The 18,002-nt window shown below is 35.1% G+C and overlaps 2 protein-coding genes across 7 annotated transcripts; both read right to left on the bottom strand.

Annotated features, from left to right (window-relative positions):
* LOC18587914 lies at nucleotides 4,279-8,247 on the bottom strand. The gene is made up of 4 exons (XM_018127698.1): nucleotides 6,859-8,247; nucleotides 6,036-6,211; nucleotides 5,509-5,732; nucleotides 4,279-5,228 (listed from the first exon to the last, which is right to left on the bottom strand). Exons 1-4 carry the CDS (start codon nucleotides 7,877-7,879, stop codon nucleotides 4,424-4,426), a joined length of 2,226 nt encoding a protein of 741 aa, XP_017983187.1. The 5' UTR covers nucleotides 7,880-8,247; the 3' UTR covers nucleotides 4,279-4,423.
* LOC18587915 lies at nucleotides 9,119-15,455 on the bottom strand. 6 transcript variants are annotated; one of them, XM_018127700.1, is made up of 13 exons: nucleotides 15,223-15,455; nucleotides 14,468-14,852; nucleotides 13,993-14,161; nucleotides 12,746-13,890; nucleotides 12,153-12,179; nucleotides 11,928-12,020; nucleotides 11,696-11,774; nucleotides 11,096-11,186; nucleotides 10,422-10,521; nucleotides 10,139-10,255; nucleotides 9,973-10,048; nucleotides 9,801-9,879; nucleotides 9,119-9,711 (listed from the first exon to the last, which is right to left on the bottom strand). In XM_018127700.1, exons 2-11 carry the CDS (start codon nucleotides 14,810-14,812, stop codon nucleotides 10,028-10,030), a joined length of 2,187 nt encoding a protein of 728 aa, XP_017983189.1. In that variant the 5' UTR covers nucleotides 14,813-14,852; nucleotides 15,223-15,455; the 3' UTR covers nucleotides 9,119-9,711; nucleotides 9,801-9,879; nucleotides 9,973-10,027. The 6 variants fall into 6 exon arrangements, with proteins under 6 accessions (XP_017983189.1, XP_007012032.2, XP_007012030.2 ...); XM_007011970.2 differs by having other exon boundaries at nucleotides 9,796-9,879; XM_007011968.2 differs by having other exon boundaries at nucleotides 9,973-10,055.

The following is an 18,002-nucleotide window of genomic DNA, read 5'->3' on the forward strand; positions in this document are numbered from 1 at the left end:
GAATTCTCATTGTGGCTGTCACATGTTACTAGAGAGAATGGAAAAATGTAAGTAGAGTCTCTAGATAAATGGTGATCATTGTCTAGAATTCTCATTAGACATGTTTGTGCTTGTTTAATCATATTCCTTTTGGATGATGGAGGTCAGGCCAAACGGGAATTAATGAGCATGAGTAGCCAAACTTGTTTCTGCGATTTTACCATGATGTTAAACTTCAAAAAACTCAATGGTTAGTATACTGCGGTAGTCGATCAGGTTCAATTAATTTTCCCTTGCCGCCTGTCACCTTGCTGTTCATTCTGATATTAGGCCTAGTCTGAAATCCTGTTACAGTTGATTTATTTACTGAGTCCAGATACTTGCCAAAATTTTCTAATGCTGGAAAAGGCTCCATTGTCAATCTGCTCCTGTAGTGTTTCAGATTATTGCGCTGGTGATGGACATGTTTGAGGCCTTATTTGCCAGAAAATGTGCTTTCTGTCATGGCAAGTGTTTGGATTGAGGATTTGATTATTGGCAGTCGATTTAGTGATGGGCAATTGGGCACTTTTCCATTAAGTCAGCAAATGGTTTGCAGCTACTCTAAATGGGATATAAATCTTTTCTGTATGGAAATTGGAACGCGCTTCAGGACGCTCTTCCAACTAATGCTGCGGCCTAAGGGGATGAGAAGAAGATTGATGGCTCGAGCTCATTGTCCTCGCCACAAGATGAGAACATTTTACATCTGCACTTGATTCTAGACTTTTTCTAGTAAGTCATAAGCATTGTTTAATATGTACAGCTTTCGTTGCTGATGGTTTCTTGGTCAATATCTTGTCAATGGCTAATGCTAGTTGATTTCCAAGTTTAAGTTCTTATGATTGTGATTTTTCTTCACAATAACCACAAACGTTTATACTTATTTGAGGCTTGTCGTTTTACATCTTGAACGTAAATTGATGATGGGATGGGACTCAGGCACTCAGCTACATGTCTACCCATTCCTGAGGGCATTGTCTCTCACCAAGAGAGGTTGAGGCTGGCTCTGGGTCCATCACCGACTGTGCAGACCACCGCCCCAAGTTGCGAGTCAATGCAACAGTGTTCACATATAGCAGCATCCAGATTGCATGGTCACCAAAAGTCAAAGGTATAAGCTGCGGTTGCCTGGGAATATAATTATCATTATAGTACACTCTAATTAAGTTGGCTTCATGATTCTAAAGTGATATTCTACCAATTAAGTGATAAATATATTCATTTAGACTGCAAATTGAAACTAAAGTTGCCCTGCTTTTTCCCTTGGAATCTTTGATGACTAATATTTGTAGAAGTGTAACAGAGTTAAGAAATCAACAACAGATTCTAACGCAGATTTGCATGATAAAGACGGCATAATTAACCCCTGCTTGGAGAATATTTGCATATAGAAAGTAATCCTTTCAACTACAATGAGTGAATGATCACCTTGCCTTTTTTTAATTGCTTTTTAGATTTGGTACAAGGAAAAAACTTGCTGGCTTTTGCTTGATTAGACTTTTGAGGCATAATTTAATGGCTGACAATAGGCTTCAAGAGGATCCATCATCACAGCTGGCCCAACGGTGTGAACGCCACAGAGGTTTGAGAATGTTTCGTCTTACTTTTGGTTATTTTCAGTTCTAGAGATAACTTTGAAGCTTATGGAGATTTGGGTGTGTGCAAAATCACTGTTAAACAACGTGAAGCAGTTAAAGTTGGATTGAAACATTGGAACACGCTGAAACATACCTAGATGACTCCATCCCCATAAAATATAAAGAAAACCAACACGAAATACTGCAAAGATTCTCTTTGCTTTTTTATCAAGGTGTCTTCCACTAAGTGAAATAGTAAAATGGGAGAGGCGGTGAAGCCTCTCAAAAGCATCTTGATCTACTTGTGACCAAAGCAAAGAGTAAGTAAAAGTTAGAAACATTCCATGTTTTTTTTTTTTTTGTCTCTGTGTAGTTCACTTTTCATTGAGATCATAAACCAAGGTAAAATTGTTTAGTATTTCCAAGAACGACAAGAGTAATTTAACAGGAAAAAGAAAAGAAGCGAGAAACACTCGAACATGCTTAGAAACATAATATTTCTCGGTTTAATAATTTTCTAAAGTTTCCTTGAAAACCTGGCAGTGGGAACTACACACTGGAATGGCTGATTCTATAATGATTTTTCATGAGTTTGGATCTAAACAGGATATGGATTTGACTCAAATAATGGCACGAACCATTCATTATTAGGACTGCCTGCCTCATTTATTTCTGAGAATTCACAGCCATTGAAATTTTTTGACTTCAATCCAATGGGCTTGCAGAAGAAAAGAGAGTTCAAACTAATGATTCCGAGACAAAAATTGAGAGCAGCAACAAGAGGAGAACAGAAAAGAAAACTGTGTACAAAATCATGAGGTGTTGAATTCTTACAAAGAGCAAACTCAAAAGATAAACTAAACACATAAGACTTTCCTATTCATTTGTTTAATCACATCAATGCAACTTTCTTTGAGATCCTGGACGGATCAGCAAACCGAGCTGAAAAGGACCGAGAAAGATTATCAGGTTCTGCCCATCCTGTTCCTTGATCAAAATTTTGTGAGTACTCATCTGGGTCATAAGAAGCCTGGAATGCAACAGGAGAACTGAAGATCTTCTTCCTTTCTCTTCTGAATTTCTTCCAAAACGTTCTCCACTTTGGTCTCGAGGCATCTTTCCCACGTTGGCTGTAGCTCCGGCCTAATGTGATGGTTTCTCTGCCTGAGTTGTGCCTGTGCCATACTTTGATTTCCATGGCTAGAAATGAAGAAACTTTGACCTTTTCTTTTCTTTTTTGGGTTCTTAACTCATGGTCTAGACTTTGGTAAGAGCAAGATGAGGTTTATATAAATGCATGTAACGTGACTTTATGATATGCATACATATATATTCATGACCCCCAAGTGCATTTATCAGTTCATTCAAAAAGCAAAGTTTTATCTGATCAACTGATTTCCGAGTTTGTGTCAAGCCATTAGCTTGGATGCATAAGCGGCTTGGCTATGCCCAACTTAACAGCTGATTCAATGGAAATTTTCAATAAAAAATCATAACATAAATCTTGATAAGAAGGTATCAAACGTACGTTTGGTGAAGGTGGAATCATGAAGAAAAGATGGACCCGAAATCCTGTGAACAAAATGAGAGAGAAATTGAGGAACTTTAACAGGCTAAAGGCTCCAGCCATAAGAGAGTTTAAAGGTAAGCTACCACAGAATAGAGGACCACATTTCCCAGCTTTAAGAGTCAAAAGTTAAACCGCCGAAAGAGTCTTCCTTTGCCAGCGGCGTGCCAGTTTTTGTATCAGCAATGGAAATACAAATATATATACAATAAGATTAGAGTGGTAAGCAATGGCAGTAACACTTTGTTGACAAGCACTGTCAATTGTAGAAAAGTACACTAAATCCATAGTTTCCAAGTTTGAAAAGCTGGCTTGAATCGTAATTCTTGAAATTATAGTTGATCAGCTATTCAGTCGCCATCATACATAATCTCTTTCTCCATTGCAAGATGGACCTGTGAATTCCTGCTTTGAGAATGGTGGACTGCAAAAAGTTAATCCCATTATTTACCCAAGTTTTTGGTCATTTGCTTATCTTTTCAGATACCAAAATTATGTCCCCATCGTAAATGTATATTGGAGCCTGAATAACCTGACGTCAACCATCTCAACCAACGTTCATGAATCAAGAATTATGGCTTTGAAGGTTTGACCGGCTCACCTTTGGGCGAGACGCATGTCCAAGATACAACAAGATAATTAAATACGAACACGGTATGCATTTAAATAGACTTAAATTTATGATAATTGTGTCAAAGTCGTTTAAGATTCATTTAAAATATAATTAATTAATCGTATTATTGTGTTTTTTTAATTATCTATATATTTAATCATGTTTGTTCAATTTTTTTATTGAACTCAAATAATAATCTTATCCTTTGAGAACAAATTAATCATTAACCACTTCTAAGTAAAATGAAAAGTTGGGAAGATTTGAGTATACAACCTTGCATTGGGATTGTAGGATGAGTTTTACTTTATTTGAATATCCTCCTGACCTTGATAATTTATGGGAGAATATCCTACCGAGTAGATGGAACATTAGACTTTGAATTCTTTTTTGATTGTCACGCATCAACCTCCGGCAATTTTCTAGTATTTCCAAAACCAAAAGGATCCAATGAATTGGATTTTGTTTTTCTTTCGTGTTGAAGAAGGCAGTGGAAAGGAGCATAACACCAAATTCTTTTGCACATGGACGATGAATAAATAAAAGATAGCTACATTGCATTGCCAAGAACTACCGTCTGGCGTAAAAACTGCAGTTCACTAAGATACAAGTTAAGAGGAAATTACTGACAAAACGGAGCTGATGTCTCTAGGAGGGGGCACCTTTTGGTTTCTGTGAAAGGGTGATGGTCCTCAACTTCTCATAAGCATCAGAGCACGCACGAGAATAGTCTGACATAGCCCGGAATAGCTCAGGCAAGCGAATTTTAAGGCTTCCCAGAGACTTCTCTCTCACTTGAATGCAATGTTTTTGGTAAGCTTCGACTTCCTCTTCCAACCTCTTTTTCAAGCTCTCAACCGCAAATTGCCTCTCTGAGACAGGATCCTTTGCATTCGCATCTTCACCTCTTTCAGCATCTATTTCATCAGATGCGGTTCTCCGTTGCTTATACTTCTGATACCATTCCTCAAATGCCTGGTTCTTGCGAAAAAATTCCTTCCTAGTTTCCTCACATTTTTCTTTTAGCTTCATCTCTTCGTCTTGATGAATAATTATGGTTTTTATCACAGCAGCAAATGACAAGATTGAAGATTTAGCAACCTCATCAGGAAGCTTTTCAAGATAGTCATGCCATGCATGGAGGAGTGCTTGGATTGGAGGATTCTGCGCACGTGGAGGAGATGAGATTTTCTCTTTCAAGCTGCTTTCAATAGGGATGAGATTTAACTTTAACCAGCTGTTGAGAGCTTGGATGTATTGCTTTTGATGAGTCACTAGCTTATCAAATTGTAAATGCCACTCTTGCACAACATTGTGAAGTTGGATGGTGCGCTCATGGTGGTGCTTTGTCGTTTCTTTGGAAGCATGAGCAATGTCAAGAGGTTTAAGCTTTTCAACAATCTGGAGCTGGCTATTATGATGTATGCACATACTTGCCCACATGTTAGCCATCCTGCAATACAGATGTCAAATTTCATGGTCACGATTAAATTCACTTCAAGATTTGCACGCACTTAAGTGCAATAAGGGTACATGATCAAAACCAGCAAAAGTCATTGGTGATAAGTTGGTTTCTTAACGCAACACATACAAGCAACACAAACAATTGAGGATAAGTTGATGAAGAAAAGATGCCAAATACAAAGAAAGCATAATCTCTTCATCAAAGATATTATACAGCAAAATTAGAAGCAATACATGGCTTTCTTGATATTTTTATAGGAAAAACTTACCCATGAACAAGCACAACAAGTTTTGGATACAGCTGCTCATCACGTAATCGGTTAACTTCTGACACTGTTGAATCCATGGACTGCATGTCAACTATGTATCTCGTATGTAAATGACTTACAGCCGCTTTTGTTTTCTCCAATGATTCAGCACTAGCTCCTCGTTTCTTCTGCTTGTTTAACCAAGCAACCTTCCTTTTATACTCGAGCTTCATCAGCTCTCCTTGCTACAACAGGGACCAAATTTGCATAAGATTCAGAACAAGGTCAAATACAAGAAAAAGAATAGCCTACCAATATTAAAATTAAAACGATCTTTCATTTATGCAAATATACATTTAGCAGAAATTAGCTTTGTGATTGATTAACAGGGAACTTAACATGACATGGCTATTATCTACATAGGTATAATTAATCCAAATATACAGAGAAAGGTGTTTATTGAGGAAGCAATATAGATAGCCATGGTATGCAGCAGGCCATATAATTTGAAAAAGAAGAAACAGATAAACCCAAGATTTAAAATATACCTTAACTTCATCATAAAGCTTCTTTTCCCATGCCAGCAACTTATCCAGAACAGTGGCATGAGTCTCATACTCTTCTGAATCAAGTTCATCCTTCCCATTTTCACCATTTGTCATACCTCTGAAAGACCTATTCCATGTAATGACACGCAAGACCCTTGCAGAATGATCAATATGTCCTGCAATCAACAGGATCACAAACATGATCAATATATGTCATATAATACATTGAAGCATTTTTCATTGTAACTGCAATTACAACTTAAAAAAACAAGATTATGAGCCAAAATCCATAATTTCTGTGAGCTTGATACACATATTCTTAAATATCAACCCAACAGAGAATTGTTTTTTAACTTTTAAAGCTAAATGTGCATTATTCTACTGGCAACGTGATGACTATCACCTATGAAATAACAGAGAGTAAAATATTGGTAACTTTAGAATAGTCAACCAGGCACCATTTGACCCCCAAAAAATATAGCAGCTTATTTTTTTGTAAAGAATAAAGCAAAAAGATCTGAGGTCAAGGTCAGATTCTCACATAAAGCTAAAGGACAACAAGATCTAAATGTAAAGCCACCCAACACAAAAAGCCCATTAAATCATCCAAAATTACAATTTTTTTTCTTTTTTCAGATCTCAACAGACTTCAAGCTTCAATCTTTCACAGAAAAGATGTAGACAAATTCCTGCTTTGATCGAACACAACCAAGGACATCAACCATGAAAAAACTCAAATTCTTCACAGCCAAAACTTATTAGCAAATTAACAATAATCTATATAACGTACGACCAAATCAATGCGGCAAAACAAGCAAATTACCTCGATTGTCAGCAAAATTGGAATGATAATGCAACCTTGTAGCCTCCAGCATCTTAGAAACCTCCTGAGCACTCTCGGATGCTTTCAAGAAATGATCATCAATCTCATTCAGAACCTGCATTAAATTCACACTAGAAACAGCCTTCACCACTCCCCTGAAATCTGCGGGAGCAGTTTTCGAATGTTCAATATGAACCTGCTGCTTCCCTTTATCATCAACCTCCACAGGCATCGCCACCTTCTCCTCCGGCCTCTCCGGCGTCTTCGGCTCAATTTCACTATCAACTCCCCCATGGCCGTCAAACCCCACACCAACACCAACATTCTTCTCTAAAGCATCAGCATTTGTATTCTCAGTTTCATTATTGATGTTGTCCAAACCCAAGCTCGGACCCGGCATGTTATCGTCGACCCTGAAGAAGTAATCCCAAGCCATGTTTTTAGCTTCGGGCATCGGAGGCGGCTGGTGGCCCACATTGTTGTTCTCCGGAGTCCTTGGTGGGGTTATCTCCTCCCTGTTGGGTCCTCTTGAATCTTTTCTCAAATCTTCATTATTATTATTTCCACGCTCCTCGTTTCCTAGATGATGTTCTTCTTCCTCCTCCTCTTCTTCTTCCTCTTCCTCTTCTTCTTCAATAGCGAGGGAAGAATCAAACTCCTTACGACTCTTGACGGGCATAGCAGGCATACTGACGGCGCGTTTGATGGGGGCGACGGGGCTAGGAGAGAAGTTAGGAAGTGGAGGAGGCGGAGGCAGGTTGTCAATCATAGGAGGCGGTGGAGGCGGCTGAGGAGTGGAGTCAAGAGGAGGGATCTGGTGTTGGTGTTCGAGAGGCTCTGCGGCTTCTCCGTGGCCGTAGTCACTCAAGGCGGCGCCCGTGTTCTTCAAGGAAATGGCGTAGCCAGAGTGACCAGCCGCGAAGGCGTTGCGAGCTATAACCGCATCTTTCATCAAGGTCTTGCGGTCCTTGCAACGAGCCACCGATTCTTCGTTATCTATTCTGGACTGGGCGCAACCCATTTTTCTTTTTTTTTTTAAAAAAAAAGAGTAAACACCGAACGGTGCGGTGGTTCGGTTTCTCTCTTACTACTTTTTCTTGTTTTGGTTTGGTTAGGAAATAAGTCTGGGTTAGAGGTGAGAGAGAGACGAGGGATTGGTGGGGGGCGAGAAGAGGAAGATGGGAATGAGGTGGAGCATGACAAGAGAGTGGAATACTGCCAAGCTTGCACAGAGAGGTTTGCAGAGAGATGGTACGCAGCAGAGAGAAAGAAAAGAGCAGTGATGAGAGTGGGGTATGCGTTTGTACTCGCTGTAATTGATTACGAGGTGTCCTTGTCTCTCAGTTTTTTAAATTAACGGTCACATTTTTTAAAGCTTTGCGACGTCGTTTTCTTCATTGCTCGATTATGTCTTGCAACTGGCATCGCATCCTCTTGATGGACGGCTCTGATCACCCACGACGGTTTTAAATTGCTCTATAATCCCATTTCATCTTCCTTTTCGGCTTCCATTACTATAAATGGTTCATACAGAGAAGATAAAAGGTAAGAAACAGATCCAAGCAAACTACCCTAAAATTTAACGAATAATCTCCGTGCATGGGGCATTACGATTAGGTGCGCTGAGAATTCTTGGATTATTCTTTACAGGTCGGTAAAATCGAATGATAAAGCTTGGATTAATATTTAAAAAAAATTTAAATTATTTGAAAATATTTAAATTAATCATATTTTTCATTATATTCAATCAAATATTTATATCTTTCTTTCAAATTAAATAATATATTATTAATTAAAATATCATCACTTTATACTCATACTAACACATTGATAAATTAGTAATATAAATAATATTATCATATCACATCAATATGACGTAAACATAAAATAATAAATTATATTATAATTAATATTAATTAAATTATAAAATATATTTGATTTAAAATAAAATATTTAATTAAATATAATAAAAAATAATTTTTTAAAAATAATCCATGAACATTTTCCACCATTATACATTTTTTTTTGTAAGAAGAGGAATTATGAAACTCTGTCTAAGCAAAGAACAGCATGCATTGGGCACTTTGGCACTAGATGCCAGCCGCCAGATGTTTCATACATACTAATTATACGCAAATCAGTTTGAAATATTCGGTCCCCAAGCACCATTTTTCAAAGAAAAAGACTTACCTTTTGAGTCTTGAACCACGTTCATTGTCTTAAAAGCGCACCGCCTTGCTCTTTCGACATTGAGAATCAATGAACCAACGTTGTCTCGAGTTTCTTCTTTGCAAATTAAGTCAATGTCAGTGTCCCTTTAAATAAGCCATTAACAATATCTGAACTGTCGACTTTCTACCGAAAAGTGCAAGACGGACAAAACGCATACAGGTAATTCGGTAGTAGGGATGTCCAAATCAAACCACCTAACCAGTAAATACTGCATCCCTTCTTCAATCGATGAGCAACTGCTCTAAGTTCTAATTCTAGAGTTACCCAACTCCCCCGACCGCAACCATTTGAAAACGTTCACTTAGCAAATTATTTATCAGAATTAACTCTCAAAGTTCCCACCCATAATTGGCACATCATGTATGTATTTTTCAAAATTATATATCAGAATTATATATGTATGTATGTATGTATGTATGTATAAGGAATTAGCACATCATGCTAAAACTGAGCCGCAAAGGAGAATTATATTTACATCCGCTCATCACAAAATTTGCCTCCACTGCCTAGGACAGGAGCTCGGGCCTTTGATTGTGCATATTCTATCAGTTCCAGCAAGCAAAACCTGGTTGGAGAGCATCTGCGAACAGAGTTGGAATCAGGTTTCCACCAGCTTGACCACTGGAATATATTTTTCAAAAGAAGTGATAAGTATAGCGGATTTGCAACAAACAAAGAAAATGATGTGTTAGTTAGAGACCATACCATACCATCAGATGGTCTGAACAAAAAGTCCACATTGGTGGTTTTGCTTCACAAAAAGGCTTCTTTTTGGTTCAAAAGTACACACTGTCCAGAACATTAGCAGCCATATCATTCATAAAGAAAAGCACAATATTCTTACAACAGAAGCGGGTAGTAAATTGTTTTGCAATTACTTACCAAAATTAGGGGAAGCAAAATACTATTAGTGCTCATTTGGACGTAAATTTAGCTTTCAGTTTTTCCAGCTCTTCCCCTTGTCGCTAAAATATTCAAAATACTCAGTTTACCAAACACAAACCATGAAAGGCAGATGCACAAAATAAGAACAACAGAAATTTAAGACCTTATATAATCTTTTCCAGAACTGATCTGATCTTTCTACAAGCAAGCACCATTCCATTGCCATATCATATTCAAGTGTGTTAGGCTGGGAAGAATGTGAAGTAGATACTGCTTCTTTCTGGAAACAAAAGGAACACCCAGAAACCAATTAACTGATATAGAAAAGGAAAAAGAAATCACTAAATAAGTCAAAATTGAAGGTGTGTGTAACCTAGCAACCATGTTATAACATCAATCAAACACCTGTAACCTGAGAGAGAGAAAGAGAGAGGAGAAAGAGGTACCATCTCCCGTTGGGGTTTGAGTTTATCAAGAATGAGATGGCCTACAAATGTTGATTGCTTCCTGGGAAAGCAAGGATTTGCCATGCTGGCAACAAGTGGCCTACACAACAAGAAATAAAGTTACATAAAAAGCAAACAAGGAGCATCCTAACTGGTCCTAAGGCTGGTTCTGAATGCCATAAATTGATCTCAAGGTCATGATTAAGGTAGAAATTTACCATACAATGGGACCGGCATAGACTAACAATATGGTGTAAACAGGCAAGATGAATAACAAAGTACACAATTGAAAGAGCCAAGGATGAGCGAACGAAGAGAGGTGAATTTGCATACACTAGAAAATGAGATCATGTACCCAGAAGACCTAAACCAGTTCTTTTCATTGCAGAAACAGAAAAGCTGATCAAGAATGCATAGGTCGTATGAAAAAACAGCAATAAAAATGAAAATGAAAATGCCTCTAGTAAGTTGTGAAGATAAAACTTTTCAAACCCAACATCTGGGTCGTAAGGGGCATACTAGTACTTCAGGCAACATACTCTAACTGACATGAGTACTAGCAAACCACAGCATTACTTGACAAGTTGAAGCCACTAGTCAAAAGCATGAAACTGGAGTAATGACAATGATTACATTTGCACAACACCACTGATTCATTATGGTTGCACCCATACCTCCGATTCGGTAGCAGCAAGCATCCCTCATCCAATTTTGTAACAACCCCCTCTGCTACTTCACTTGTTTTGAATATAGCCAAAGCTTGAGCTACAACATGAACACACAGTGCATCAATAATTGCTATACTTGAGGGACCAAAAGAGGTTCCTTTTAGTTCTGGATAAGGTTTTAAATATTGGTATTTTGAAAAACTAGGACAGGAAGCACAAAAAGGGACATAGGACATGAAGATTATATGACACAGACACAACAACACAACAAATTTTCAAAAAACACCTAAGGCAAACAACAAAAGCATTCAGCACGACACTCAGGCCAGCCTTACTCATCTCCCTGTTCTGATATCTTCTTTGACATTTCATATCAGAAACATGACTATATATCTAGTCTTAACGAGGAAAAAAGCAGAGTTCTATATCAGGACCTCTAGATACTCAAAATATCATATGCTATTTATAAATTTTGGCAATATTTCATTTCAAGCTTCAGATAACTATCCAAGGCCATGGTATTACTTTTGGATAGTTCCAAGGGAAGAAAACTGTTTTCTAGCACTTTATCAAATCATCAAAGTTGCATATAGGATGCTTTTATACCAGAATGGGGGCTAGAGTATGCAGTCCGCTGCACCACCTTTGCTCTGCAAGTTTCCTTGAAGACACTCCAAACAATATCCTAAAATATAAAACTAAATTCTTCAGATGGAAGCAGCAAAAAGAACAAGGCAAAAACATAGGAAGAGGAGAAGAAAAAGAGAAATGTATGCATGGAAATATGAAATACTACCAGACACAACAAAATCACTGTGATTCAAAATATAGCTACTACCTCCACTTCTGCCGAAGTGCAACATGGATCCAAATTTTGAAACAGGACAAGTCTTCCATGCTCATGTGCATCCTGCATTCTTTCTTCCCAAGGCTGAAACATTGGATGAGGTAATTTGCAGATCAGTCTAAAGATAGTAGACCAATTTTCACAAGTGCAATGACTGTCAATGTGGACTGCTGAAACTAATTTAAACAAATGCAAGAGTGACAGAGAACTACTTACAAGTTCTGCAAACCATTTGCTCCTATCCTGTCAGCATGCATAAACAATAAATTGTAAGAACTAAAAGAAAAATCTCATCTCCACAAATTTTTTCACATCATGGAGAACGAAACTGGGATATCAGGACAATAGTAAGTTCATCCACAAAAAGGGGGAAAGCAGAAACTTGCAAGCACAATACTATCCAGGACACAATGAGCAAGACCAGAATAAAACTTATTCATCCAAAAAAAGGGATTTGAGTAAAAACAAGAACTAAGGTAGCAAAAAATTCACATGAGACCACACTATTCTTCCATGTAAATTTGAGTTTCATAAGATTTATCTATCATCTATATGATAATACCAAAAGTGCAATAAAACTATTACTTCAGAACAATATAATTTCCAAATTAAGATATTTGGAAAAGAGCTGTTAAAATTTTGCAAAGTAATCACATCTTTCTTATCAGATACATTCCAATCCCCTTGCTTATACCTTAAATATGCATTAGAACCCCATGTTCATTAACATAAGATCTATTAAAATGAAACTGATTAGGAACAAAAGGATAGGAAAGGAAAGGAGAAGGCAACCCCAAAATAGCACTTACAGAATCAGGCCTACTGGTAACTCCCACTGCTTTATCACCAGTTTTGATGCCATCCTTTGGAGGCCATGCAGGACATTCTTTGGACTGCTTGCCATTAGTAGGTTTTGTGAATTTATCATCAACCTTCACCTTCTTGGAAGAGTTTCCAGTTGTCCCAAGAGGATCTATAGCACGTCTTGATTTATCTTCAGAAGCAGTGAAATTTAGCACTGAGGGCTTTGAATTATTGCCATCAAAATCATGGTTTGGGTTAAGCACATTATTCATGTTCTTCTCACAGGACACTTTTGCAGCACTAGCAAGCTTTGCTTTCTTATGTGGCCTCTCATCTACCTCACCTGAATCTTTTTTCATGTTCTTGTCATTGGACACTTTCACAGCACTAGCAAGCTTTGATTTCTTATGTGGCCCCTCATCTACCTCACCTGAATCTTTATTCATGTTCTTGTCAGTGAACACTTTCACAGTACTATCAAGCTTTGCTTTCTTCTGTGGCCTCTCATGTACCTCACCTGAATCCTTATTCGTGTTCTTGTCATTGGACACTTTCACAGTACTATCAAGCTTTGCTTTCTTCTGTGACCTCTGATCTACCTCACCTGAATCCTTAGTTGATTTAAAGTTTTCATCAACTTTGACTTGATTGACAAAAGACTTACCAACCCTACCTATCTTCTCACTAGAAGTGCTTTCCTGTTTAACTAACAACACTTTTAAGTCTGCATTTTCTTTAACATTACAGCTCAAATCTATCTTCTCACCAGAAGTATTTTCCTGTCTATCATTGATGTTGGTCAGTTCAATTGACTCTGTAGCTACAACAGAAACAGGCTTCTCTCCCAGGGAGAAATTTGGTTTAACTGATCGCACGTTTACATCTGAATTTTCTTCAACTTTAGGAGAAGCAGTTTTACAAACAAAGACATTCTCTTGTCTATCATTGGCAGCTAGCTTCTCTCCAACCACAGGTTTTTGTCCCTCTTGTTCATCATCTTCAGGAAATTGATCATCAGATGAATTTAGCTTACACAAAATATCCCTTTCATTTGTTGCCATAGCATTCTCCCTAGCATGTGTATTGTCTATACCAAGGTTACAAACAGAACAGGGCTTCTGAGAGCCCACTCGGTTAAAGAAAAATTTAACTGCAACCATTTGAGGGACAAAAAAGGAATTTCAACAGTCAAATTAACCAGAATTAAACTAGAAATTGCTGTGAAGGAGCGTTAGATGATTAAAAGAAATACCATCAATTCCAGCAATTTTATCGCCTATCTTATCCGAGATAATCCAATGCCCAACATGAAAAGTACGGTAAAACACAAAGTCAGCCATTTGGAGCTCTTCATTTGAGTGTTCTGGGTTTCTGCTATCCTTTGAAACGCAAACTATATTGCATTTTCCAGAAATTGCTTCCTGAAATTGCATTTTCCAGCAAATTGTTAACAAAATCTTAACAGCTTACAAAACAGGGAAATTAACATTTGACTGTTTAGATGAATGGAAAACCAAAAACCCCTCAAAATTGTCAAGCTCAAAATACTTCTGATAATAAAGTGCAAAAGAAAGCATAAAAATTTAGCTGTCAGTCAATACCAAAACTCAGAAATCAGACTGTAACATAACAAGTAACTGCGCAAGTATAACTGCAGAGGGTATAGAATATTAAAACCCTGAAAATGAAAGATCAAATACTGAAACAATTTATAAAATTCCAATTACCAAGGGATTAATGTCGGCAAGGCCTACTCCTTCACCAGACGCCAAAAATATTTCATTGGAATGAGTCAATTTAACCACAAGAAAATTTGAGATCTCACAAGGTCGGAAAAACCATAAAACCTTCACTTCCTTTGAAGTATCAGGATTCTCCCATATTTCTATAAGTTTGCCGAGATAAGGCTTTGGGTCACCTTCCTTGCGAATAAAAACATTGTCATAAAGGGTGTACTCGAGACCATCATAAGTAAAAGATTCATAAAACTGAACATCTTTCTTTCCGCCACCAAGTCCTCTTTTTTTACCCCACTTAAATTCAAGATTCTCGACTTCATCAACTTCTACCATACTCTCATAGCAGGCCTCTCCTTGACCAGAGTAGTAAAACCTGGAAATAAGATAACAGAGTGGAATGATTTAGCATGCAACAACAGCATTGCAATTCTATGGAAAAACATTTACGTATTTTGTTAAAAGATAACAAAAGAGACTAACCATTATAATGCAAATAAATAATTTCCCCAAAATTAATTACACGATGAAAAAATTAAATACCAATAAAGTTCGAAATAAAAACAAAATCGTCAAAGACTGCAAAGAAAACAATTTCTTACTATAACATTTTCCCGAAACTACTTTCCGGGGGAAGCCAAAAGCCGCAATAAAACCTTAAACTCATTTCATACGAAACAATGCCGTGAGCAATAGCTATTCAAATCTTCAATAGAGAGAGAGAGTTTGGCGGGAAATTCACTTACGATTTCAGAAGAGGTGTAGAGTGAGGCGTGTCTGCTTTAGCTTCTTGTTCTTTCTGTTGTTCTTGGCGAGGAAAAAACTAAAAAAAAACCCTAGCGAAAAGCACGCTCAGTTTCCCTCTTCTCTCCGATCGATTTGGTAAACTCCTTCCCCTTCTTAATTATAATCGTATTTACATGTGCGATTGTGACGTGTTTGTTCCTACCATCTCCAAATCTACGAGTGGCGGCACTGATAATAGTATAGAGCAATCTTTCTTTTATTTTTCGTCAACAAAATAATTCCTTTTTATATTTCGACAATAATAAAATATTTTTTTTCAATAAAATTTTGAAATATTTTCTTTTTTTTTTCACTGGCAAGTGTAGTTTACAAAAAAAATAAAAAATATATATTTTTTAAAAAACACGTAAACTATTCACAAAAAATTAAATAAATTTTTATTTTTTGATTATATTTAATTAAATTTTTATATTTTTTGAATAAAATAAACTTTTATTATTAATAATTAATTAATTGTTATTAATCAAATCGTCATCTCTAATAACGTTAAAATATCAACATATCTTAATAGATAACAATGTCATATATTTACATAGATAATATAATCACATGTTATTTTCACAATCCACATTAATATTGCATTAATATTAAATAATATAAAATAATAAATAATATTTTTAAATAATATAAAAATATATACATTGATTAATTGTCGTGTATGTTCTTCTAATATTGGTTAATTGTCTCAAAATTGTCGTGTATGTTATTTATAATACAAAGTAAAAATTATAATACAAAATAATTTATAATACAAGAATAAAAGAATGATTTGCTGTGTTATTTATAATACAAAGTAAAAATTAACTGATGTAACAATATAATTATTGAGGACATAAAAAAGAGATTTTAGAAGCAATTTTTATAGAACTTAAACTCAAAAAACAAAATCATATTTAATTTAAATATAAAAAATAAATTAATAACTGAAATGTTGCACTATTTCAAACACAAATTCTTTTTATATACAATTAATATATTATTAAATTTTTAATTTTGATAATTAAAATTATGATTAATGTTTTATGTAATTTTTTTAGTTTTAGAATTAAGTGGAGTCTAAGATTTCTTATTGAATTTTAGACATAAATTTAATTGAGTTTAAATTAATTTCTTTATATGCTTGTGTCCTTCCTTCACCGAACACATCGCTTGTGCCTAGAGATTAGATTATGGCTCTAATTCAACCCCAAATCTCTTTTCTGTTTTGACTTCAACACGAGAGTTGGTCCAGTTGGAGGTTTGGATTTCCCGCGAGTTGCTTTGGTCAAACTACGACGGTAGTTCAAAAATATGAAGAAAATTACACTTTAACCTCATGTATTTTTCATGTATGTCATTATTAAGTATAATTAATTAAAAAATTAGTAAATTTATTATACTTTTTGAATTTTAGGTGTTTTAGTATTTTTGTTCAAAATTAACAAATTATTCAATTTAATGCTAGTAAATGTTAAGGAAAAAAACTTGTAAAAATTCAAAAATTAAATTTATATTCGAGACATGAATGATAATTTACAATTTTTTTTTTATTTAAATATGGAAAAAATAACAGAAAATAAAATGTGAGAGAAATTGAGTTGCAAACATGTAAGTTATAGATTTCAACTTATATTAATAATTGAAAATAAGATTATATTTTATATAAAGATTTTGATCAAATTATGTAATTATTTTTGTACTCTCTCAAAGTAGGGAATTAATTATTGTATAATAATTTGCAAAATTTGGGTTCATGTAAATTTTTATATTAACAACGTCAATTTAATTATTAATATGTTAAAATATTTTAATTATCTATATTGAAATAATGTTTAACTATACTATTGTGACATTAAATTTGATGATTTAGTATTAAAAAATGATGTAATGATTATACAATGAAGATTTTTGACTAACTTGTTAAGACGAATCAAAAATCCTTATAAGTATTTGGATCATTTGTTTGATTATTATCAATTCTCTCTCTTTGATTATTTATTTTTTATTAATTAATGATTATCTCTCAAATCGATATTGTAATCGGATTGAAAATTTGGTATTTCTTTTTTAAATTACTTTAAATTATAATCAAATTGAAAAATCGAGAAAGACATAAAAATTCGAAATATAAAATATGGTAAAGTGATTAGAAATGATTTACCATAATTGATTTTAGAGATTACGAATTAAGTTTATTAATTTAATATATTTCCCATGATTTGATATTTTTGAAAGGTATTATGTGATCCAAATGTTAAATGTTTAAATGTCTTATTGAAAATGAATGTGTGGTTTATAAGTGATATTTGTATGTGAAGTTATATAAATTTTAAAAAATATTTGAGATATTTTGAAACTTGAGAAAGATATGATAGGCGGAGCCAGCGGAGTGACTAGGGATGTCAATGAGTAAGGTACTCATTAATTTCGAGGTATTTAAACTTTAATTTTATTAAAAATCAAATAGCCTAATCCTATTAATTATCCGAATAATTTAAAAATTAATATCCTAACCTTAATACATTCCCACTACTCTATAATTACCATAACCCATTTAAATACTCGATTAAATAAAAAATTTATTAAAATATTATTCATGGTACCCAATTACCTAATTAACTTTTATAATATCATAACTTCCCTTTAGATTTATATATTATAAATTTATATAAATAAAAGTATATATATTGTAATTAATAATTTTATGAGTTATAATTTTTACAATGTTAACACAAAATAG

This window comes from Theobroma cacao, chromosome 9 (assembly GCF_000208745.1).
Source record: "Theobroma cacao cultivar B97-61/B2 chromosome 9, Criollo_cocoa_genome_V2, whole genome shotgun sequence".
NCBI classification, from domain to species: Eukaryota; Viridiplantae; Streptophyta; class Magnoliopsida; order Malvales; family Malvaceae; genus Theobroma; species Theobroma cacao.